The sequence below is a fragment of the Opisthorchis viverrini genome (assembly GCF_000715545.1).
Source record: "Opisthorchis viverrini unplaced genomic scaffold opera_v5_180, whole genome shotgun sequence".
NCBI classification, from domain to species: Eukaryota; Metazoa; Platyhelminthes; class Trematoda; order Opisthorchiida; family Opisthorchiidae; genus Opisthorchis; species Opisthorchis viverrini.
The window spans coordinates 373,610-398,968 of record NW_008751837.1 but is presented as its reverse complement, the minus strand read 5'-3'; the positions used below and the strand labels follow the sequence as shown (position 1 = coordinate 398,968).

At 43.0% G+C, this 25,359-nt stretch overlaps 2 protein-coding genes across 2 annotated transcripts in view; one reads left to right on the top strand and one right to left on the bottom strand.

Moving 5' to 3' along the window:
- The window catches only part of T265_07678 (hypothetical protein), a gene marked incomplete at both ends in the record, with an annotated part of 37,979 nt that overhangs the window by 2,316 nt on the left and 10,304 nt on the right, over positions 1-25,359 (bottom strand). The window lies entirely within an intron of this gene.
- The window catches only part of T265_14352 (hypothetical protein), a gene marked incomplete at both ends in the record, with an annotated part of 32,997 nt that overhangs the window by 4,208 nt on the left and 3,430 nt on the right, over positions 1-25,359 (top strand). The window contains 3 exons of the mRNA XM_009173274.1: positions 2,813-3,070; positions 9,484-10,692; positions 20,912-21,323. Coding sequence (XP_009171538.1) covers positions 2,813-3,070; positions 9,484-10,692; positions 20,912-21,323 — 1,879 coding nt within the window. The remainder of the gene's footprint in view (positions 1-2,812; positions 3,071-9,483; positions 10,693-20,911; positions 21,324-25,359) is intronic.

Here is a 25,359-nt window from a genome sequence, read left to right as displayed (position 1 = left end):
CTGGGCCTCTTCGATCCGTCGAAGATGGGTTAACTCACCAAGAAACAGCATGTTCGAGCACTTTAGACCCTCGGTTGACATCATCGAGCAAGCACTTAGTGGTTGTTATGGATCGGTTTCGGATCAGTTATCCACACTTGATCTTTTCGTACAGAATTCCGCCTACCCGACGGCGTTTTGTCGAAATATCCCCTCACCCATGTAGTTGTGGCTATTCGGCCAAGCGCGAGCTGTCCACTTTTCTGAAGTATGCACACATGGTGAAGACGAGTTTGATTTTTCTTCCAAAATCCTTAACTAACCGGTCTACTGTTGCACACCCTAAATATGTAGCCATATTTCCTGACTTCAAGCTTAGGCAGCAACCTGTGCAGCCGACGGACTGTTATAACAAAACGGGCCAGATCATTCATATCCGGACGGGGAATTGCCTGTTTTTAACTTCTAGTCATGGTAGATATCTTTCCTGTAGGTTGTCTCCTGTTATTTCGCATAGATAGACTTTTCATTAGTTTGGTATTAGGAGGTAAACGTGCCTGTTTTTATAAAAGTTTCTGCAGTTCGCAGTAGTTGACGAACTCAGTGTTCTCTCGGCATTCTGGTAGCACCGTTGACTTCAAAATACAAGCGACCGAATGGTTTGGTCGCACATTTCTGTTGTAACACATGTGTGTTGATCAGATTTAGAGCACGATCGTGGAACATCTGACCAGTGAGCGGGTGTTCCGAGAGAGTGTAGTCTAGGAGTAGGCCTCAACATTTGACCTTCGTGATTGGGAATCGGCCATCTACCGATTTGTTTACTTTAGCACTTTCAACGAAAGACCGTTTCGAAGCGAAGTCACATAAGTTTACTTTGGAAATTTATATATTTAGGGAGCTTGCCAGAGACCCATACACGGGTTAGAATAATCTTTCCTCATGATCAATATTTTTACCTGGAGTGAGGACATTGGACATTCAGCATTCACCTCAATACGGGTGAAATGACCCTTGTCGTGGTTCTGGCACACCCACTATGTTAAGTGAAGGTTGACGTACGAATGACCTGGCGCTGAATTTCATGTGTAGCTGCAACCTCGCCTGATTTTACTGGTGTGTGTGTTCCGTGAATTGATTTTGCCGATAGGGTGACTAATCGATTTCTGACCGGACCCTCTTTGAAGACCTGTTTTCGTAGGCTAAGCAATACACACCAAAATCACACTTACAACGCAGAGTGTGCTTAAGCAGAATACTTCAAGAGGCTGGCCGTTGAATGTCGTAGACCCAGGGTTTTGGAAAGGCTAGCACAATGCGAAACGACATCACTTTCGATAACCGACAAAAATCATGTACCTATGAAAGCAAGATCTTTTCCAGTAAACAATTTACTCTATCCAAACATGGCGATAAAACTGGTTTGTTCTACACACCAGAATTCGGGAACTTTTCTGGAGAGCGGTCGTCATTTCTCGTATGTTTCCGTGACGAATCTCAACTAAAATCGTTTACCATGGCCGAGGTAGTGTTGCCTAGTATACTTGGACAGTTCGTTTCCGTTACGGACTGTTGAAAGTAGGTGAAATTCCGAAATTCTTAATATAAATTTAACCAAACCTTCCTCAGTGAAGAAGTGAAGGGGCTGCGGTTTATCCTCGTTGGTGGGTAAGCCTTAGAGTGACCGGCCCAAAACGATCTTCTCGGGGATTATCCTTCCTGGGAGGAACACATGGCCACAGGCATCTGAAAGAACCAGCTAACAGTCTTTCCATCAGGGAGGCGCAAGTCTTACATCGTTATGTTGCGTATTCAGATAACTTCTTGAGAAATAACTATCTAACCTAAAAAAAATCTGGGTCTTTATCCTGTCGTGAACTTTTCACGGGGAATTTGTTTCACTGACCAACATACTTTCATACGCATTCACATTTTGGCTAGAGTGTATACACTTTTCCGGTGAACTGCGCGCTCATTGACAGGATTCGATCGTTCAAAATCAGGCGTTTACTGGTCTCATCTCACACACGATACAGGAATTCAGGTGGTTTTCACTTAATTTAGCAAGTGCATCGCAATTTGTCAGGAATCTGACCACCAGTGACCGTACCCTACCAAGTACACTGCATGACAAAATACATAGCGGATGACCCCACTATTTGTTACTTGTATATACTCAAGGTTAGCTAATTTTCAGATGCTTCTTGGGGACCCTAAAAGTTGGTAAAAATTATTTGGTTGTCAGATCCGTGATAGATCACGACGCAGATACTAAATCAATAAAAAAATCACTCAAGATGAAAACCTGCCTTATTTCTTTGGCAAATCTGTATTGTCATTACTGAGATTGTTCACAAAATATTGATATGATCAGGTATGTGTAGAAAGCGTAAACTTCTATGATGTTTTTGACGTGATCATCTCCGCTTGTTCCAAATGGGGTCAGTTGTCAATTCTACTCAAACTTCTATCAAACTGTATTTTATCGAAATTTGATTTCCTACATCCGAGTGTTTATTTAAAGGAAAAGACAAGCAAGGTAAGAGTCTCAGTGCTATTCAACGCTGATGGTCTAACAGATTATCCTGGGAACCTTTGATCCTCATCTGTTTTGGTTGAGCTGCATGAAAGACGCACAAGTTCGCTTTCTTTCTATGTTTGCTAGCGACTTCTTAAGAGGGTGATAGTATCAGTTTCCTGCATCGTGAGAAAGGAGTTGAAGCAAGCGTAATACCTACCCCCAGTTATCAGATGTGTACATTTCCTAAAGCTTCAGAAAAAATACCCTTCTACACCATTTGACAGTTCACATCCTGTTTCATATCACTTTCAGTTTGAAGGCTGTGTAAAGAGGTATTCACGATTGGAGAATTTAAAAACCCATCTACGATCGCATACAGGCGAGAAGCCCTATCAATGTGAGATTCCGGGATGTAATAAAGCATTCAGCAATGCTTCGGATCGAGCCAAACATCAGAATCGCACGCACAGTAACGAAAAACCGTATACGTGTAAAGTTGACGGCTGTTCCAAGCGATACACTGACCCGAGTTCCCTGAGGAAGCATGTTAAGACGGTGCATGGAGCTGAGGTAAGCCAGTCAAATATAGTGTACTACCTTGTTTTGATCTTCTCGCAGCTGACCAAGCCTCCAATGACTTAGCGCAAACTGTTTACACTGCCCTATGAAAACCATGGGTGTTCCAGAATTTTTTATTTATCGGAAGCGAAATCCGTGTTTCTTGAATGAGCATGCATATTGAAAGGTTAATATTATACGCCTCGAGCACTTCCATAATTCGACCTTTGTAATTCCGGCCCATTTGTCGTTGGAATGTTATCTGTTGAAAGCTGCAGATAACAGGTAATCAGTGAGAGTGGCGAGCGAAACCCGAGTAAAATAGTCCGAGGACTGATAGTGTTACATACATGACCTCACTGCACCATGCTTCAAACTATCAGTCACCAACTTCTGTTTAGATGCAGCAGCTATGCATGAAGTTCTTGATGTCTAGATAATTTCAAACTCGCTTTGTTTCCGTTGGGTATGTAGTGCGATTACCGATGCGGACAAATATATGCCACCGAAACTGTGGTAACAAACAGCTACTCTGACCAATATAACGCAGAAAAACTAAGTGGAACTGGAAAATGTGTCACCATTTTTACATCAGAGTGGTATATCAGTCGCAACCTAGCTATTCCCTTTAGCAAACATGATCAACTCAGTGGAGTTAGTTGCTTCAGTAGCGGCATAATTATTGGATTGCTACTTGTTAATAACGTCTTTTGAGTCTAGTCCATTCGGCAGAACTTAATCTGAAATAGGAGAACAACAGATAGAAAGTAGGTTGTTTCAGTATGCGTTTCAATAAATATCCCTTATTCAAAGTGGATTTTGAATTCAAATAGGCTTCTGAAAGTGACCCAACTCAGTAGTTTGTTGTGGAGGAAACAACAAATGGATCCTCACGTCAGAAAACCCTTTGAACGCATAGTGACTATCCACGGTTTAATTAGACCAAATTAAATTTTCGTCTATGTCGAAGATCTTCAGAAGCTTTGTTTAGGCCCAAGCTCCTCACTGCTACTATCCTTCTTAGTGGAAGGTTATTTGGAACCTAATTCTGCATTGGTACACATATCATAGCGTAGTCAGAAACATCTTCGACATAGTCGAATCTGTTCTGTTTAGTTTTGGGCCAAATGCTCTCTCTGTACAAAGCATATGTGTCTCATGCCCCATAATACCGATCTCAAGACATTGGTTCAATAAAGACACGATGGCATACTTCTCAACCTCATGGAGATTTTACGGAATGATTGTTTCCGAACGTTCCTCAGGTACACTACAGGTTCACGAATCGTCCAACGGCACTGACTTGCAGTGGTCCCTTGTGAATCGGTCGATGAACTAATTCAGTGCGTCAAACCTAGACAAATGGCATCTTATGTACACGACTTTCACTCCAGAAACAGTTTCAAGCTCATTCATCAATGATGCTTTGCAAAAATGAGATCGAATTTACCCAAATTATGACTCAGAATCTTATAGGGGATCATTCTAGCTAGTACCGGTTTCTATCGTCCGGTGGCTTATCGGTTCGCTTTGTTTGCCTTACCTTCGTTTTCATGGAGCCGTGCATCCAAGCGCCCATGCGTCTGTCGCCTGTGCAATGAGCACACTGTATGGCATGTCCCTGGCCAGGGGATTGCGGTAAACTCGACGACAGTGCAGAGTTTGTACTGAAGTCCTACATCAACCACCTTATACCTGTAATAAAGTCAGTCACATGTGGCCTTGCTAGTGCATTATTTTGGTCCGATTGTCAGCGACAGCAAACACTTCATTTGGAACTGTGTGTGGCGGGACGTGCTGGTAAGTACGCTCTATACTGCCAGAGCAAATAAGCCACAGTGCAGGTTTGGATAGTACTTGAGCGGTAGAGACTAAATCCCACTCGTTATCTACAAAAGGAGTTATTATAAAATGCGGGACGATTAGAGTTGTGGGAGACGAAACTGGCGGGAGTGAGCATGTGTTTTCCACATTAAATGCAGTCGGACTCGGTGAATGATAGTGATTGCCTGCAGCTTAAAAGATAGGACGAATCGGTTTGTGGTCAGAACAGACCATTCAAAATGCCTGTGACGGTGCTTTACCTGAAAGGCACATTCAGTTTGCCTTATCTTCTATCACGTAGTTAAACAGTCTAGACTATAAAGTCGTTGGATGGCAATTATTTTTCGCGGAGCTCAATTGAAATTTGCAGTCCTTTATAATACGCTTTCGGTCGCTTGTTTGTCCTATTGCTAATATATACAATACATCGGTAGGTCCGCTTCCAAAAACAATTTAAAAGGATGATGTCAGACTCACCAAGCTCATGCAGTCACTCGCTACACCGAAGGCTGAAAGATGTAGTACAATTTCTGTTCACCACTCCAAGTCAGTCTTAGTTATCCATGTTGACGGAATCAGCAACCTGCAGCAAGGCATCTTCAGTGGCATTGCCAAGTTGATTCTATTCCTCAGGTCCTAGTTTGCCTTTGCTTGCGCATATGTAAATCGGACGTGTGAACCCTCCACGGAATTTTGACTATTTTGGGTGGTGAATGTGACAGATCACATGTTGCAGGAGTAACTGCTCATTATGAGATACCTCTTGCCGTGTTCTGGGAAGTTTTTGCCTAGCGCTGGATGCCTATAATAGGGATATTCTTGATCTGTGAGGGCGTGCTCTATAGGTGGTTATTAAATGTTGGAGGGTTGTTGAGATTTTATTGATATTTGTAAATCATTTTATTGGCCGCTTGACGTTGACAATTGATCGCTACTCCGTCCGATTTCCAACTTTTGGAAACTGCTACCGGTGTGAACAACTGCAAACTTGAATTGGCCCTGTTCAACATCTACATTGATTGGTTTAAGTAAACAGTTCCTCAGTATTTTTCAATTTATTAGCCATCATAATTTACAGGATAACTACATCAAATCAAAACACAGATAGGCATTTACTTGTTTCGATACGTGCGAAGTCGTTGACGCTATTGCTGGTACAGGAATAACGTTTATATAGGAGTATCACTGCACATCAAAACCCACAAGGATTCTTATTAGGCCATTGAGATCGTCAGCTTGACGCATTTTCATTTTTGGCTCACTGTAGTGAACTAAACTTGATATTCCCTGGAAAGTGTAAAGTTACGGAAACAGCCAAGCCAATATTCGGGTTCTAAACGAAGAATAACATAATTTAGTGTAGTTGCAGGGTATTTTCCGACAAATCTACACTTCTACATAAGCGATGATGAAATTTAGGTTGTGTCGTGCGGCCGAACAGGATTGGTTGATCGCACTCTGATAGATTTGTGAAACTATGCAATGCAAAGTGTTCAGCTCGACTGCTTTTCGGTGTAGAAATCACAAAGTGAATGAGTATAACACAAGCTAATAAGGTGACCTCATATAAATGTACAGTCGAAAAATTCCTTCGTATGGTTCAGCGTCACATCATCAGACTTTACTCAGAGCGCAAATGAACAACGAACACAGTTGCTCATTGCTGTGGAAGCAATTAACACTGGCATCATTGCGAAATTTTGGTTGATCGCTTTTGCCCTACATAAAATTGTAGTTGGAATCGGACTGCGCATCCAGCAGACGCATCAGTAGGGTCGCATGACTGAATATGAATTTATCCTAATTGTTTTGTTGTCCAGTCTACTTTCACACAATTAAGGCGAATGTGCACTGTGGATAACGGAATGGTAAACTGTGACGTATTATTTCATAGCTGATCGCTGTTTGCTGTTCCGAAACGTACAAATGGATCTTTGTCGCGTATCCATTGTTCTAGGTCCCAGAAACCTTGGTGAGGTAGACAGCACACCCGAGCAAGTTTCTCGGCAACCGACCAAATTACGGTATGATTGACCGTAATTTGGGGGCACAATGAAATATAAGCGTGAATATTTGGTGATGCGTTCGAGCCCAGTCAACAGGGATTTGTGTGTGGCATAGGCAGACGGGTTGGAGGAACCACACACCCAGGCGCACATGATACGATTTTCATGTGCCGTGCGCCCTTGTCGTTTCCAATAAAGTTTGTTACTACGGTAGCTTCTAGACAGCTCTGATGTGCACGTCCGTCTGTCTCGAAGACAATGTCGCACGTGGTCTTAGTCTGGGCCATTGCAGTAGCAAGAGACATCACAACTGCCAAGGTTGCGCATTAAAATCCCTTTGGATATCTACCGTCCTCCTTATCCTAATATCTCCGACCTAAAGTCACTGTAAAAGCCGTTATATCAAATTACGTTCCTTGGCATGCTAAAGATAAGCCTCTGTCAATCCGGCAACCCCAGCATCTTGATATTCCAACGGTTCGTAGTCGCACCATCTTGTACACAATGCTCGAAACTACATTTCGATATGTCCGCAACACACTGTATCATTTCTCTGAAGGTATAATTTGACGCGCGGCAGATGTCCGGAAGTGTATGACGGATGCGTCGTTCGCACTCGTGGTACTGAAGCTACTCAGTCAACGGTAAAGATTCTGCGGGAACCTTCGCATTAAACGCGCAAGCAAGCCAAACACGCTTGTCAGGCTACGGATTTAGTTGACTGAAGGCTGTCGTTGTCTTTAGACAATCTGGCTGTTTCATAGACACGTGTTCACTGACCCGTAGGCGAGGCGGTAGTTCGCATCAGTGAATTTTCATACCATCATACTGAGTCTCCTTCTCCAAAATGTTTTCTCCTCAGCCGATGTATTTAACTCAGCCGTTCTTGCGCTTATTTATCTGGATATTTATCCAAGATCAGTCAAAGAAACGATTAAAATCATCCTCTCTTGCAGAGAATTAACCCTATAGTGGATTTGATGTCCTTTACCAAGCACAATCTAGAACCAGAGTGACTGGTCTCCGTACTCACCTATTTCTTAACCATATCAACCTCAAATTGTTTCAAACTGCTTTCATTTGCCAGGACATTTGAATTGTGAACATTCACATATGCTGCTTTGCATCGACTCCTGCTGCAGTGGTAAATCTCCAGTCGGGTCGGGTTCACATTTTGTTTACGGTTGATGTTTTCAGACCTCTGACTGTCATCTCTAGGCCGAGCAGATGTGCCTGTACGAACGTACAGAGAGAAACCTTAGAAATTTTCGTATTGTTTTCATCGCTAGCTTGAACCAGGAGGAAACCATCATTTGCTGCACCCCACACTTTGTTTGCTCTTGAGTGCGCAGTGGCATTCGTCCGGCTGACGAGGCTTGTGCTGGTAAACAGAGTTCACGAAAGTGGGTCAAGGTTAGCACTGTAGGTGTTCACTGTGTACCAGGATACGAATGACGTGAAATCTAGTTTTGTTATAATCCTACCGGTTTTCTGACTTGTGGAAGTCGACATCACAGTGAAACTTAGAGTCAACACGCTGTATATCAATGCCGGGTTAGCTTACTTGATTAGATATGGATGCTGTGTTCATTCAACCACAAATCACAAGCTCTGGATTTGGAACAATACCTACCTGACCAGTGGAACACTAAGACTGTTGCCATTAAATTGGATGCCCTGTGGGTAGTCTAGGTGACCAAATCAGTCTGTTTGCATAGGCTGATTTTGAGTTTAGAATTCCCTCCCACGGAATATCCTCCATGCGGTGGATCTCAAATTGGGACCGGATAAAGTCGTTCCATTTCACCATGACCGCTTCTGTCATAACCGGTCCATTCTAAGAAAAAATCACTGCATGTAAAGCAATGAACACATTTCTGTTGATGCGTGCTCCTGTGCAGCTATGTAGTCCTTGATTCCCATCGCGTGCCACTGAGATTACCTGCTCATTGAATTTGTGATTAATTTAGAGTTGGTACGCACAGGACTGAAAAATCCAATAAGTCCACTTTGTTGAACCACTGAATAACTGGTCGTGGGTGACATTCTGTTTGCGCGATAATCACGAGGTACAACCATTTGTGCTTCAAGGTCATAAGTTCGCGTTCTCTGTTACCATTAGCATTCCCGCCGGTTTGCTTTCTCAATAGAAGGTAGATAGCATTCATTTTAGTCGGTCGATGAATGGTGAACTAATCTACCTTGACAGTGAAAAAAGGGACAACTTAGTTTAGGCACTGCTGAGTTGGTTCAACCTGTACGCTAAGTTGAGCTCTTCCTTTGCTCGATAACCGACCTACCACTGGGATTATCGACCTCCACTTTAATTAAATTGCTGAGATGTCCACAAGCAAACTATTGCTGAGGTCTGTCTATTCGTCGGTTGGATATACTTTTTTTCGGAAGCCATTTACAGCTTTTTCTCTTTACCACATCAATAACGCCGTTTATCTCAGGTAGTTTTCTTGCTTCTTGAACTCACGGTAGGCACATCAACTGGTAAGAAGCTTATTATATTCCGGAAATCTTCGAGTTATGATTTCCCTATGTAGTGATTAAACTAATTTGAATCGAATTTCTGTAACCCCAATCCAGGTGTATGCTACGAAAAAGCACAAAGGCGAGAGTTGGAGTGATAGACCTTGTGGAGGAAGTGGCGGAACGTATGGTGGAACGAGTGGCGGTGGTGTGGATGGTTTCCGTGGCTATCCACGATCACCAGGTGACTTGGGTGATCGGAGATCCGATGGGGGATTCGGTTCAGGACGGGGACGTTTCGGAGTTCGTGGTATGGGGGACAACAACATGTTACTTCCACGTGGTGGCGGGTGGAATGGCAGGGGTCGGGGACCTTCTACCACTCCCGGTGACCGTGCTATTGGATTCCATGGCACCTCCCTCTATTCCGCCAATCCCATCTGTGAATTTGGCACAACTGAGAGTTATTCGTGGTTTCATGAATCAGAATATGGCCGAGCAAACCGACTCGGATACCCTTATACAGCCACTCGCGGTACTGCAGAATTTCCACCTAACATTGCAGATATACGCTCTCCTTGGAGTCCAGCAAACATGTCAACCCAGGGTATAACTTCTGAACTATTAATGATGCATCCCACGACAGCCATCTACAGCGGAGCGGATTACTTCCCCTCCATGAAGCATGAATGTCCGACACCATTGCCGTACTGCTCTGATCCCAAACGATATCTACATCCAGGCATCCCTCCAAATTGGACGCAACAAGGAACATCCTCTGGATTGGGTGGAATACATGATGCACGAATCGGAAAAGCAGCTGAAAACAACGCTGTTTTAAACAGCTCTGCAACAAGAAACCACCGAAGTGTGACACCATGTCGCTTTCAATCCCACTGTGATAACCTTGGTCCTCATATACCCGATCGATCTGTACGAAGTAACAGTGTGGAAGCAGCTCCTCTGCATTGTCAACCAAGTACTCACTTACCCAGATACCCTTGCTCTGGTGTGAACCCGCATTCCCATCTTATACAGCAGCACCACAAGCACCAACATCAGAATCCACCGATAGTTCCATGTCCTTCACAGGCGGCAATTACCGAGGAAAAGTCCGACAGGAAAGCCAGAGCTGCCTCAACTCCCAGCTGGCGGTTACGACACTTATCGTTACAGAATTCGCCCACAAGCAGCGACGTAACTGGAGGCACGCGGGATGGCGAGGCAAATCAGAGAGTCGATTGGACTTGCAATTTCGAACGAGATACCGCAGCATCCCGAGCCCCCGAAACCAATACAACGGATTCGAAAACCTCCGTTGGACCTGTAAGTAAACTATCCTAAAATGAAGCCAAATAATGTGTTTCGGCGAGTGAAATTGATTCATTGGAATTTCGAGATATATCTGCGTCAGCTCTGGGGTTGTAACGCAGACTGGGCAAAAATTTAGACTTGTTCACACCATTTGCCGGAATTGCACATCAGCCGTTTACGATCGATAAGTACGTGAATTTAGATTGTGCTCTAAAGAGTAGCTAATTGTTTTGGTTACCAGTTGCGCCAATAGTCCTACTTCAAATGACAAAACAGAGTTTTGAAAAAGTAAATACGGTTACGATGGCATCTCTTCCGACAGTAATTATGCTCGGCGATTGTGATTGGTTGGTTCCGATTTCTCTAATAGGCTGTTATTTGCTCTTCAGTCTTGTAGAATCGTCTCGCCAAAATCCGCGTGACTTTTCATGTCATTTGTCACAAATTTATCAGAGGAAATCGTGAAGCACCCTAAAACATGTCTTATTCCCTGAAACTAAACAATTCAGCACTTTATTGATTTATTTTGATATAGCTGTACTTACATTGCACTGTAAACTGGAAGAGAGTTTTTTCTTCAAAGCACTGTGTTTATTAGCAACCGAAACCACATCTACTTTGCTTGAAACAAAAGCGGTCCATTTCGGGCCTTAGACCGTGGAACGTTGAACTGTGGAAACCTTAATTCGGAACATGCTGTGACTTTGGCCCGTTGCACTGTCGACATAAGGAACGTCGAACTCAATTTTCAAACGGACACCGGTTACTACTGTCACGCTACTTTTACTTTTCAGCCTGAGTGGCCAAGCTACTCCCTTCTCAAACGCACCTCTTTGGGGTGGCTTATCCCTTGCGATGCAAATTTACAGCCGAGCAGTTCTGCTCTCGTCAACGTTACCAAGCCGTTGGACAGAGATGCAGTTGGACAACCTATTCGCTCAAGAAATCACTTTTTGACTCAAGGGCCATCAACTTTTGAATTTCTAGAACAAGCAGGGTTCCTCGGGTGGCATGCATATGGTGCTGTCTTGTCACAGTTCTCAGGTATACAAAATGTGGATTGTACATGGCGTTTGCCGTATTGCTGATACCAACATGAAACCCCCTTATGTGTAGTAACTTAATTCAGTTACTCAGTGATACAAACCATTTATGAGAGGGTTGAATTCACTAGAAGGGTGTCTAAACAGATGAGTTCACACTCCCTGTCTACGGAAAATTATCTGGCAACGAAACCATTAGCCAATCAATAAATGACCTATTTGGTGATGACATATCCTAGAGTAGATTGGTAGGGGTCCTCCGCGTTTGACCTGGTTATGTCCGTGCGTCCACTACCTCAGAAACCTGACGTTCTTTTTAATTAATCATGTACTTTTTCCTGATCTTTCCACGGTCTCCATGACTAATGTACTGAAATATCCAGCGGATTAGCGTGGAGTATTTTTTTGAATTTGAAACCGGACATGATCAGTCCTGAAAGTATGCTCTAAACTGTCTCTCATAGACCTCATCGTGCTCATTTATTTCTTCATTCGTAAGCTGTGTACTACTTTGATGAGATTACATAGTTGTTTTACCTCACACAGCAGAAACGTCATTCTTGTGTGACATTAGCTGTTTTTTGTTCACCGACCTGCTGAGACAGAGCTGAACTGGTTAGTTTTATCTCGTTTTGTGGCTTCCTTTTGAGCATCGCGCCGTTTTTGAAACCATGGCTGGTCTAACTAATCAGTCCAATACGGAGAGCTTTTTAAATGGGATGGTACCGATTGTTCCTGCTATTTCTTAATTGTAAAGGAAAGCATTCAGTAAGTGCGTATGACGTTCTCTTGTTAATCTGTGCCATTCACAAACCACACACCTACACGGACGTCTGTCGCCCTTACATCGTCCGTCCGAACAAGTGTGTGTTCTGTCTGTCCTAAAGTTTTGACGAATCGCAACCCCATAGAAAGTATAAGGTTGGTGATGCGTAAACACCAAATACCAGAGATCAGGAAACATGACTGACAAGTGGAAGCGGTGGAAGCCTACTGCGTTTGTGGGCAAAATGTCAGTCAATTACTCAGCTGGTCGCCTGCGCCACGAACTGCTACTGGGAGGGTTGGAGGAACTTTTACGCCGTCACGGCCACATCCAACCTCCTGAATGCTAACTGATTACTCGTAGCGGCAAGCTTGGCCTGAAGAGTCAAGTACTACGCTAATAACTTAGCATTAGACCAATTATAATTCTCAGTGTAGGTGATAAGATGCACACGTACAAATGGAGATGGTGTTGAAGTGAGTATTGTCATCTTTATGAGTAGTATCGTATCAAGGGGAGGCATCTGGAGTCGGCGTCTGCACAGTACACTCAGTTCAAGTTTCTCGTGAGCGAGACTGTGACTAACCTGAATTACACTTCATCCTATGTACGGGTTTTTCAACTCCGCATATGTCCACAGTGATATCCAAGTATGGAACAAGGCAGGTGGGCTAGATTTTTATGGTGATCGTTTCTCTTCTGAAAAATTTGTAGACTCTTCGATGGACTAGCTTCTCCTGAAGGGGGCTCTTCTTGGGAGAGTCTGCCACATTTTCCCCCCACATATTGTGTTGTTCTGCTAAGTTACAGAGAGTTATTGGTGGAGACGAGGAGTTTTCAATCCTAATTGCTGACTAGTTAGGAACAGGTAGACATTTTTATTCCAATAGCTAGTTATTTTCTGTAAACGCTTAGCCCCAAACGTCGGACAGAAGATTTAGTCAAATTGAGAGATCACTAAGAATCATTTTGAGAGACCTTAGAGACCCAAAACCACAAACGCTTTTTGGGTGGTTTGATCAAGCTTACCTCCTCCTCTCTAAGCAGGCTTCAATGAAAAGTGCTCTGGCTCAAAAATACCCTGTCCGATTTAGGCTCATTGGGGGAGCGCATGGTGAAGACGGGTTACATCGACACTGCCTATCATACAAACCATTTGTAGTACGACCACTAAAAGGTTGGATGGTGTCACAGGCCATAACGATAATGGTGCCTCTTGCTACATATAAAAACTTTATGAGAAGCTAGGAATTACCTCCTCTTCGGCCCTTCCGAAAAGTCTTCCACACGGTTTGTTCGCAAGATGAGGTTGTTCCGTCTTGGGAGGTTTCCGCTTGGGGAAGATTACAATATTCTCCTATTAAAAGACTTCCATCGAATCCGATGATCTTCTTAATCAAAACTTTAGTTTTCATTTAAATGTATAAGGCAGCAAACTCCGCTTTTCAATTTAAGCAGACCATGCTAGACACGCCCGACCGGTGAAGGTGGTGTTTCCTGTACGAATTTTGTTGCCTTGTTACCATAGCTACCGCCATGTTCGTTCTTCATTTTTGTACTCGTTTGGCAGTCAGCTACTGTGAATTCGCACGCAAGCTGTAGTTTTACTCATTTTCCCACGAGTTCCATCACTCTCCCTCTCAGAGGATCTGCGTGCTTCTAACTAGAATGTACACGCCACCCAGTGTATTGTTCACAACATAATACGCATGTGCTAATGTGCCTAGACTACCTGTTTGTATCTGATCTTGGCCCTGAAGCGTAAATCCCATTTCATACTGGTGTTTTTGTCTATCTGACTTCCATCGTATCTTTTATCATCTTTAGGAGTGTTATTTTCCCAAGATTTCTGCGTGCAAGCACGCATATACTAATTCCTCCTAGTCGAGCCAATTTACTCTCTTGAGAAGATAAATGGCATTTATATAGTTCGGACTCCATACCAGGTGTGGCAAACAAAATTTTACTGCTCTCAGGGAGACAAAGAGCATCGGATGGAGTTTACATAGATACGAGGCGAAACTCTATCTAAACGGCAAATAATGAAATTCAACTCGATTGTTCTGTATTCAACGCATTCTGTGGTCTATACAGAATTTTAGCTTCAATGCTATCTTATCTCAGATGTTTTAGAAAAGTAGCAGTTGAACTGAGAGCAGGATGTGGCTATGTCTCTCTGATGTGAATCACTGATTTGCCAGAGGACAATCATGAAGCTATGTTCGGGCTCCTTGACCAAATTGTCCCCCCTCCCGGGCCCACAGGACCTTTCGAAAGCACATATTTTATCCGTAGGTTTACAGCTATGAAAATCTGGAACACAGTTTGGAATAAAACTGCCTGAATCTCAGTGCGCATGTGGCAAATGGCTGCCAGTACCGAGTAGTAACACTGGGATTGTAGTTTGTTGGGTCTATGTCCTGCTCCTGCCACAAACGTGTCGTTTTTTCATGAATCACTTTTGTTTATAGTATTCTTGAGTATTCAAAGTACTTTGCTTTTTTAGGAAATATCCATTACTATTTTGTTTGTAGGTGGTTGCTGAAGGTGGGCAACGTGATCAAAATTTCACGGTTATCCACAAAACGCTACTGATTACTTAGCAAATGATCCTTGGACGTCACTACTTGGTCGTATTCAGACGGATCGATGGAAGCAAATTTTACTTGGCGTCTGTTGTAATTGATTCCTATCAGTGGCGATTTATCTTTAGAGTTGGCCACAGTGAGCAAATATCCTCCTTTAGAAGGCAACGGCGGTGCGTGAAACATTGCGTGATTAGAGTGGCTGATTTTTCTCACCACCCGACTCTCTTTAGTTCTGCCGTGACAGCATATGTTAATAAATAGTTGCAGGTCAATAAGAGGTTCCCCCGAACTAGGGGGTTCCCTTTTATCTTTGCTTACCAGAACAAGGGATATTGCTTTGGTTTATGAACTCTTGGTTGAATGAGCTCCGGAACTAATACAGTGTGATAGTTTGACAACATTGTGCGAACAACACACTAGATGAACACCACTCACACTCCAGAATGTGACATCTCTCTGAATAGTGTCCTTAAGTAATAAAACCAAGGCTTGTTTCCATGAGCCAGCAGACGCTGGCCCGAAACGTGTTGTACCCACGTCACGGAAGTAGCTTGCGAGGTTCGTCGGGGCACACTTTATCTCCGGTTTTATTCTGTAGCTCGATTTTTGCCGGTAGCGAAGCACCTGACACAATAAGCCAGGTTCTCCGCATTAGTTGCTTATAACGTGAAATTTTTTTTGTATTTTTGTTAGTCATGGTGTTATTCCCGTCGCCAGCTTTCTATTTCTAGGCTACCTGTGAAATGCCCAGCGTGAAGTATAATTTCTTGGATTTCCTAGAATAGGAGACAATATTTACCGCTTTTTAACGTGCTAGGAACAACCAGGAATGGTTGCAACTCCGATTATTCCAGCGTTTAGTTGGAGGGCATTTGATTGGTGCATTTAACAACTTGGGACGCTATCAGGGTTGTGGACACTATACATGCATTTATGCATATTTTGACGTGCTTCCGATCTTAACCCATAAATAATATACTTTACAGAGAATTTTTGGGACATTTAAGTTGCGAACGTCTCTGCTACCAAACTTCAGAAATCAACAAGGCATTGTTCTTCCGCTGTCTCTTAGCGCGTGCAGTTTGCGGAGAATGATGAAACCGATTAATCTTGGCTCTCCCATTAAGATAGGCATTCTTTCTCATGAAAATTCTGGTTCTGTTCGCGGTTTTCCATTACTGAAGGCTGCATATGGATTGTCCTAAAATTATTTATTTTCAAACGCAAACTGTAGAAAAAAACAAGTTAACGGGACTTCACTTTTGAGATGGTCGTTAGTCAACGCGGCTGGGCAGCCCAATGACCCGTTTGCGCATCGACCATTTTAACAGCAATTCATATTGAGCCACGTCTTGCTGGCATCAGACTACTCTCAGGTTGCCAGGGTTGGCACTGCAATCGGGATCCAAACTCTATCCACTGTGCATTAAAATTTAGATGTTAGACGACATTAGATGACCATTCTTCGGCTTAAAGATAACAGAAGTTCTTCTGGGAAGTAATGCTGTATACTCCGTATAGCTGTGCAAATAGTAACGTTAACAGGAGTTTATCGTACGAAATAAGGGCATTACACTGTCCGAAAAATGGTATCCCTCCACCCACCAATGATTTTTATGCGGTAAAAATGCACTTTATCTAAATACGGACTTCCGTTTGACATAGCTATCAATCATCAGCTGTCGCGCTTCATGCTGGGGCCAGTGTCGGCACTTTCGAGACCGGCCTGTGTGCATGTGCCACCCATCGGAGCGACAGCCAAAGGCCCCACAAATGGTCTCCAGGTCTAAACAGTTTATCAAAACCTATTGAACAGATTGCCGACAGTGAATTGATCGTGAACAGCCTGGAATTCAGCAATTTGATAACTGCATTGAGGATTGAGCCTCGTATTTGAAATGAACTGCACGTATACAGACGAGCACTGACTGGCCGTCAGATAGTAGGAAAAGTAAACAAACACTACGATTTTGAATGCATAACGGGGATAATGTCCTGCCGTGTCTGCCGTTGGGTTGGATGACAGACTAAACGACTGGTAGTAGCGAATTTTCAAATTCTGACCCCGTGTATTGATGTAGTTGGCTTTCCGAACTGATCATTGTTGTGCTTGACAGACGGCCTGCCACACGCAGTGTTGGACTAAAGTCCGAGTCTGTTAATGCGGTAGGAGATCAAAGGGAACATCGGCGTCTAATAGCTATGTGATTTATCCAGGGCTGATGAGCCATATCGGCAGTGCCGCTACAAAAAGCGCACCATTTCTGATCCGAAAGTTTAGCCATCGTGTAGGTACAAACTTTGAGTGTTGCACACGTCATTCTTAGGTCTACTGGACCCGGTCATAAAGATCTGAAGCACACTGGATAGGGAAGCATTTCCTCAAGACTCCTGGCGCCTATCAAGATAAGGATTAATTTTTAATTTTTATTATTTTTATTTTGTTTTTTATTTTATGTTTTTATGCATGTATGTATGTATTTTATGTATCGCGACATCTCGAATATCGTGCCAACCGAAAAATGAGGCGGCCTGGTGCAGCACATTCAGTTGCTTAAAAACATCATAAACGAGAAATTCAGATGGATTGCAGGCGAGTCTCTCGTCAAAACCAAATTGGTATGCAAATGAGTGTATTTTGCTAATTTCGTGCAATTCAGGTTCAAGTAGAACTCGGGGACTGTGCCCCAAGAAGAGGGAAACTAGTTGTGGTCTGTCAAAGAGTTTTCAGCAACTTCATGAATAGTGTATCACGACTTTAGATAAGTATATTTTGTGACGCCGATGCTGAACAAACGAAGTGTTAGTACGTATTAACCATTAGGCAACTGGACGATACATTTTCTTGATTGAGCGGATAACTCATAAGGCTGCTGAAATTTTTCGAAACTCCATGACCGGTTTCATTGCTCTTGAGACTCACCATTTTAAGGAATATCATAAGCTAGGGTTTCAGCTGGGATTCAGTTGATTTTCTCATTGGAACTAACATAATTTACAAGGGACTGTGCGTCTTCTAGGTACTTGCCCTTGTCCAAAATATTGAAGCATTCTTGTGAGACCCCTCATAAGCCGTGCTCACTACAAGCTTTGTCATAAGTATCTCGCTTCTACAACCTTTTGGTCTTCTAAGCGAAGCAGTAATTTGTACTGTGACAATCACCCCATACTATGGTGCGGCGATGTCAACAGGATTCTATACTTGATCGGTTGCTTGCATTTTTTAGAAAAAAATGTCACTGTAACGTTTCCAAACACCATACCTTTCAATTAACCCCAGAAGATGCTTAGTCGTGTGGTGTTGTTGATGGTTGCACAGTTGTTGACACATACTACTGGTTTAAATCATTCCACATAGCCTTGCCACGGGAAACACAAACACATTCCATCAGAAACTACACGTGTCTGAACTACAGTCCTGTCCACATGGGTGGCCCAGTCAGCCCGACTTCATCATAATTTCAACTCTTAATTTTCTTTTGTCCGCTGCCTTACTTCCACAAATATACACACACTAGTGCTTGTTTGCGGTCCTACCCGTAATTTATTACTAACCGTCGCCGTGGCAACGAATATTGTACTGTTTTCCGAAGTCAATTTCAGGTAGGTTTCTGTGTACTGGCCTGCTATCATAATCACTCATAGCTGTCAGCTGTGGCCAAATATCCTCGGGCACGTTTGTGCAAGACAGAATGAATGAACGGACGAACGAACGAGCTAACGGGCGAGCGATAGAGATGGATTATCAGTTGTCATAAACAGAATGGTATACTTTGTATTCCAAAAAGTCCTTGTTTTCGCTTTTTGACGAGTAGGATATCCTTGTGCTCCTGGGACAATGTGACGATATGTGCAGTTGTGGAGCTGATTCACTACACCAACCGAGAGAAGGGATTTTGCAGTGGGTCCTCATCCGTCTGGTTCACACCATCCGTTTTTTACTCTTTTGTTGAAGTTACCTACGTTTTATCCATAGCTCTTTGCGTCTTAGCGAGAAAGTAAAGGCAATTAAGTTTGGATTAAATATGGGAATCTCAAAAATGCATAGCATGAGATTTACTGCTTTGACAGCTGAATCTCAGAGCACTCACAAGGTGCACGCAACACAACCCTTTGGGTTTATTGAAAGTGTAATAAACAACACTTAGGTCACCTTTAAATTTAAGCGGAATGTTTTTACTCATCATCATCATCATGATATTCTAATATGAAAACGGGGCGAAGATGGTGAGATGTTTAGGCAGCAGGATAATCTGTCCTACATTTGCCACAAACACAACTTTGGACGTTCACTTCAAATTTGGTATAGACTTGATAGCTGCAAGGACAAGGGCAGCATGACCAGCATTGCAGCTGAGAATAGATCAAAAGGCTGGCAGCATTGTCGCTTTCGTTACCTGCACCGAGCTTGAAGTCCAGCTGGTATTTTCAAATTTATTTAACTGATAAAAACGGGCTTTATGCAGTTGGGTGACCGACTACAGCTATCTTACTCCGATGACCAAAGTTCAGAGGATGGGAAGATTTAGAATTCATGAATCTCTGTTTCGTTGCCTGAGTGTTTCCAGAGGAAATTCAGACAGTTTCGAAGGTTATCACATGTGTTGTGTGTCAGCATGTGAGTGTAGGACGGTCGGTCACGTGACATCTGGCTCCAGTTACGTACTGTATACTCAAGGTATATGATTCCAGTGTACCGGTTCCAACCACCTGTTTGCTTCATAGGGCGACTCTTCACTTCGGTTACATGCAGCATTTAACGTAACCATTTATTTTATCGACATGCGCCGAAAATTAGCAAGAACGAAAAAGCAATTATCGAGCAGGATGCAGCATGCATTCATCTGATCTGCAGCGTTGTCTCGTTTCATTCAGAAGCCTTAGCCTGCAAAGAGTTCAAGTCCGTCCGAGCTGCTTATACTCTACCCTCTGCATTTTGTTGACAGAAACAAGTCGTGGAAATGGAATGGGGATGTTGAACAGTTGATCACCTACAGATCTGGCACATGGCGGTCAGTGATTTAGTCCTATTAACGTGGGACCCTTGGTCATATATTACCTCGTTGTGGATTCTTGATAATTGAGCTTGGAAATGACTGGGCGTTATTAAGACCAATCGACCAAGAGCCTTCGGTTTCTCGTGTGAATATATCTATCTAAACTTGTCTAAACTTCCAAGCATCTTCCAGTTCATCCAAAACGGTGTCTCTTCCTGACAGCTACTTTATCCTTGTGTTGGTAGTACCCCTGTTTTGTTGTACGCAGATCTTGCGTCGACTGCTACCTTGGGTTCAGATCTCTTCCTCATCTTAGTTCGTTCGGTCCCGCTAATCTTCACTTTCCGACTCCAGAGCACGATATAGGAAAAACGCAATATTTTGGGGAAGGTCACACTTCTGAAAGTGACAAGACTACTACTTTCTAAGCATTTTGCTTGAAATGAATGCGCAGTTCACCCTACAGGTAATTTAGTGCACGTCCCTTAATAGCCAATTGAATCAATTCACTGAGATATCAAATGCACTGCTCTTTCGATCAAAAGGACTGAGGTGAAATTCCTACCTTGAACTATCGGACCTTATAAGCACATTCAGTGATTCTACTTATGCGTCCTCACATAGGTAATTATTTATCCAGACTAGTCCTGATACAAGCACAGTATAGCGCACTTCGCCATCTCTGACCCTATAAAAAGGGACGAATTTCAATCGAAATGTGAGCATAAATTTCACAGTCAGAACTCTTTACATGATTACTAGGAGTCTGCTGTCAGGTTAAAACGTTTTTACCGCTCTAAGTTGTTGTGATCATCTCTGCACTTCTGACTTCTTTAGGGTATCGTTGAGAAGTCTGTGGCCGCTCAGTCAGCTCAGAATTCTTCGTTGAATGCTCACATATCGTCTTGGAATACCTCTCCTGTGACCGGTTTCCCGTCCCACGTATCACAAAACATGCGCATCAAAATAGAGAACCATTCTTGTGCTCCAAACTGGACCACTCAGCGATCTCCTGGGACACAGCCGGTTGGAGCGCTAGATGTGGAGAACCCTCAGACGACTGTCAAACCTTGGACAGTGGAGCAAACGTTGCGCGTTGGGAGCGAGGCCCGTGAGACGCTATCTCAATCGGTTCATGAAACCTCGCCGGCTGCAGTGGACATCAAACCAGGAGTCGAATTTATCAGGCCGTGTGAGCTGCCTTCATTAACCAGGATTCCTGGACCCGATCAGATCTCTTCATCGCATGGTATGCAGGCATCAACAAATGTCATATTTTGTCACCTCTTATTAGTTAGTTTTGCGCCTCACCGTTTGAACATGAAAATTCCCGTGAAATGATAACAACACCAAATACAGTTACCTGGAAGTCATTGCACTCAGGCTTTCGTATACGCAGATCGCACGCTGGAGAAAATCAGACTAAGAGTATCATGTGGGATTCGGTAGGCGTTCGACTGACCAACATGTTGGTATTATTCTTAAAGTTGGTGGTGGTTCTATGTGTATGTAGCTTTTTCTCAGGTGAAACCGTGAACTTTCCAGTTCTCTGCTCTCCATTTTCCTATCAGCTGCACTACCGGATTTGTGCTGCACCCACCAGCTGGTTCGGGCTGTGCAGTGATCGGAGGTTCATCATAACTCCACTTTCTTACGGCTTTTTGGGAATATATTACAATATTATTTTTATCGCCGTTACGAAGACAGTGGCTCATGAATAGCATTATTAAGTTGGGACCGATTGTATCACCGGGTGTATCCCTCTTTAGGATGTTACCCATGTTCACAGTCGGGCGAAAATACGACTGTTCAAACTATGCTTCATGGCGTATCACCAGATCCAGGTCCTGAATAAACTACAACATATGTATACTACTGACAAGGTTACAAGTAATAAACAATTATCAGGCCGTACGATACCCAAAATTTTTTGTAGGTTTGCCCATGCTCAAACTGAAGGCATGCACCACCAGACGGGAGAACGATGCTGTGGTAGCACATCCTTTGTGATAAAGGGGGATAAAACTACTACTTAAAATTACATAGAGTTTGCACTTGTCGGCGTCAGAAATGGCTTCGTTTTTCAATAGGGGATGGGCTACTGAGCGCTTGTGATGCGGTTGGAGTTACCTTTATCACACTCATCTCTTTGGGAACACCCACTTTTTTGTGTATCGCTTAGCAGCGAACCCGTAGATCACACACGATAAGCAAGTAGAGATGTTTCCCACAGTGCGTTTGAGTGGTCCGTTGATGAGAGAAAGACAAGAAGAAAAGAGATGGAATTCTCGGACCCGAACCCGAACACTCAAACTCGCTCATCAGGTGAACATACCGTATGTTTTCTGGGTGCATATCATTCAAGCCGTCTTGCAAGCTCAGGTTTTGGTCTGGAGTTCAACGTATCCTTTCAGAAAGACATTTAGGAAATGGAAACAACCGAAGATTTTACTAACCTTGTGCAAATGTGAATATTGTCTGAAATCTACCCTCTATGGAACCATGTATCCGTATGCAACTGGAGATAAAGTACGAATTAACGAGACTTAGCTAGGCAAATGAAGGCCATCGCATCCGAAGTTCAGAGTATCTTTATTTAGCTGGATGTTGGCAAACACCAAAAGTGTGTGTCATTTTTTACTGGTGCAACGGAAATTAATCGAACTGACTCACAACATGTGGTGCTTCTTACGGAGAATCTCGGTTGTTCTGAGCCAGAGTTCTGAAAGATCCTAAGAGAACATTCTCTAGCGAGGCAAGACGTTTAATTTATAACACTACACTATCTTCTTTAAGGTGTCTTCTTAGAATATAGCCACTGCAGCCAGCGGTTGTCATTGAGGCGTCAACAAGCCGGATTAGTTTTCCGGTTGTGTCATTGGATTTTATCTGTGGTCTTTGAAACGGCAGACCTCAAAGGATAATCGGAATGGTAAACATGAACAGGTAGCCCAATAATAAGACGAAGTTTTGGTATCAGTACCTGATGCATGGCACCATAGGCGATCTGCTCAACGTTATCCCCTTCGGGAGCCGCTAAACATTTGGATTTTCATTCCGTTTAAAGTAGTCTGTAGCTACTTTTAGTATCCGCAGAGGCGTGGGTGGGTTGACCAAGGAGACTGCGCGATCTTCAAGTACATTATATGAATGGAGTAATAACGAATAGTTTGGATAACCAGATCTTCAATTCAAAGCTGATGGTGGTCCCATATCGCTAAGCTTATCAGAACCATGCTTTGACTTCTCCGGAGAAAATCCTCATAGATTTAAAGTAAGTGGTTGAGTAATTAACAGTCGTTTCATTTGGATGGATAATCGAGCAAGATCGGTTTATTTTGGACTCACTCAGTGTAGTAACCAACAGTTTAGTGGAAGTAACAATAGTGCCTGTTTCCTGATTGTGTTAATTTGGTTGAATTGGAACAAATTTACATCCGACCATAATCAGTGAAGTAGTAGGTGGCAGTTTTAGCGTTTCCGAAGCACAAATCATCAGTCCTGAGTGATATTGGATCCAAAGTGTGAAGAGAAGGACAGAGTAATTGTACCCTGCTAGTTTTGGGAAAACATCTGCAGGAATTTCAGAAATATCTCGTCTATGGGGCTTTTCCTAGTGAGACAATCGCCCATGAAACCGCACTCCATATTTACATTCAAATTTAGTAAAATCCTCCGTGGGAACGGTTTTGATTTTGTTGTTTGTTCTGAGATTCACTGCCTTTACGGGCAATAGCCCACAACACCCTTCCACAACATGGTGAATCTGTGTATGGCCAATATGTTGGCTCCCGTTATAAAGGAATTTGAGAAAAAGTGATTTCCCAGTTAGCTAAATCTGAATAAAAGCAACCAGGAAAAAGAATTCATCACGGAGGAATGAATGCAGAGAATGAGCAAATGAATTAGGTTGGAGAAACCTCGCACAACAAAAACGAAACTCCAACAACTAACTAACCAATGTGCGTTGATCCAACTGAATGAGCAATGAATTGAGTTGGAGAAACCTCGCACAACAAAAACGAAACTCCAACAACTAACTAACCAATGTGCGTTGATCCAACTCACCCTGTTTTATCGCCTTGAATCGCTATTACAACGGATAGGCATTATAACAACCGGTACTGCGTTCTTTTTCAAAGTTAACTTATGGACTAACTAAACTCCAACCAGGACACGTTCACTCGCAGTTTACCAGCTGTGCTTGCGAGTGTTAATCTGTTGAAAGCGATAATGCACGAATAGATAGGACTGAATGGGTTAAGCAACTTTCATTGCGAACTTTTCTATTTGATGTTAGATCAAGAGTCTGTAGATTCAGATAGGGTTTTACCGTCGGTGGTAGACCCTTGCGAACATCGAGTGGCGATTTCGATGAAATGAAATTTTTATATCTTCAGTGGCGGTGTGTCTCTTTTTCGTAGGTCCCATTGAGCACGAATTACTCTTCTAAAGTACCCACGCATATAGTATTCATCAGCTCAGTTCAGATGAGCGACGCGGTAAGATTTTATTTGTCACATCGATGTGGTTCGATGGAACAGCGAAATCCGCGGAAATTACTGGGGCCTCGGTGAAAATCGAGCTGGCCAGCGTTCATACTTGCTTTATTCCAACTTTATTATCATCAGTCTGCGTTTCGAATGTGATTTGTCCAGATGATTAGCACTCTCAGTCTATGCTAGACGAGGCCAGGCAGAGTTCAGTTATTCATTAATTTGCCGAGCTTGACATAAGTCGTAGAGTGTTTACTCTATATTTAATAAAATCAAGCAGTCTAGGATAAAATTACTGTAGTTTTTTTACATTTATGAAATTTTGCCATCTCTGCTCCTCATATCATCCCAGTGTGAATAGCGTTTGTTGTTATACACCTTGTGGTAAAGACGTTATTTGTGTTCAAAAATTTCAGGGACGAACTGTCCGCACATGGGTGTGCATAATCTCCAGCACTCGTTTCATATCGGGGGGTTACAGAATTTTAGTTTATTCCTTATTTTATTCATCGTCAAAGTTCCTGCTATTTGGCAGTGTTCAAACGAATAACTCTACGTCTAACGGGGTCTAATAAAAGAATCGTTTTCCTCATCTGTGACCGAAGTGGATAAACAGTAACGTCGTTTGATCTAGTTCGCAAATTTAGGGAGCCAATGTTTCTTCACCTTGGTTAATTTCGCAGGATGTTTAGTGTAGCAAGAACATTTGACACGCCTTCTAAACAATGCCGGTGATTATTTACCGGATCGGCTTTTGCTACTGAATAAAAGTCACTTATTTTTCGCATT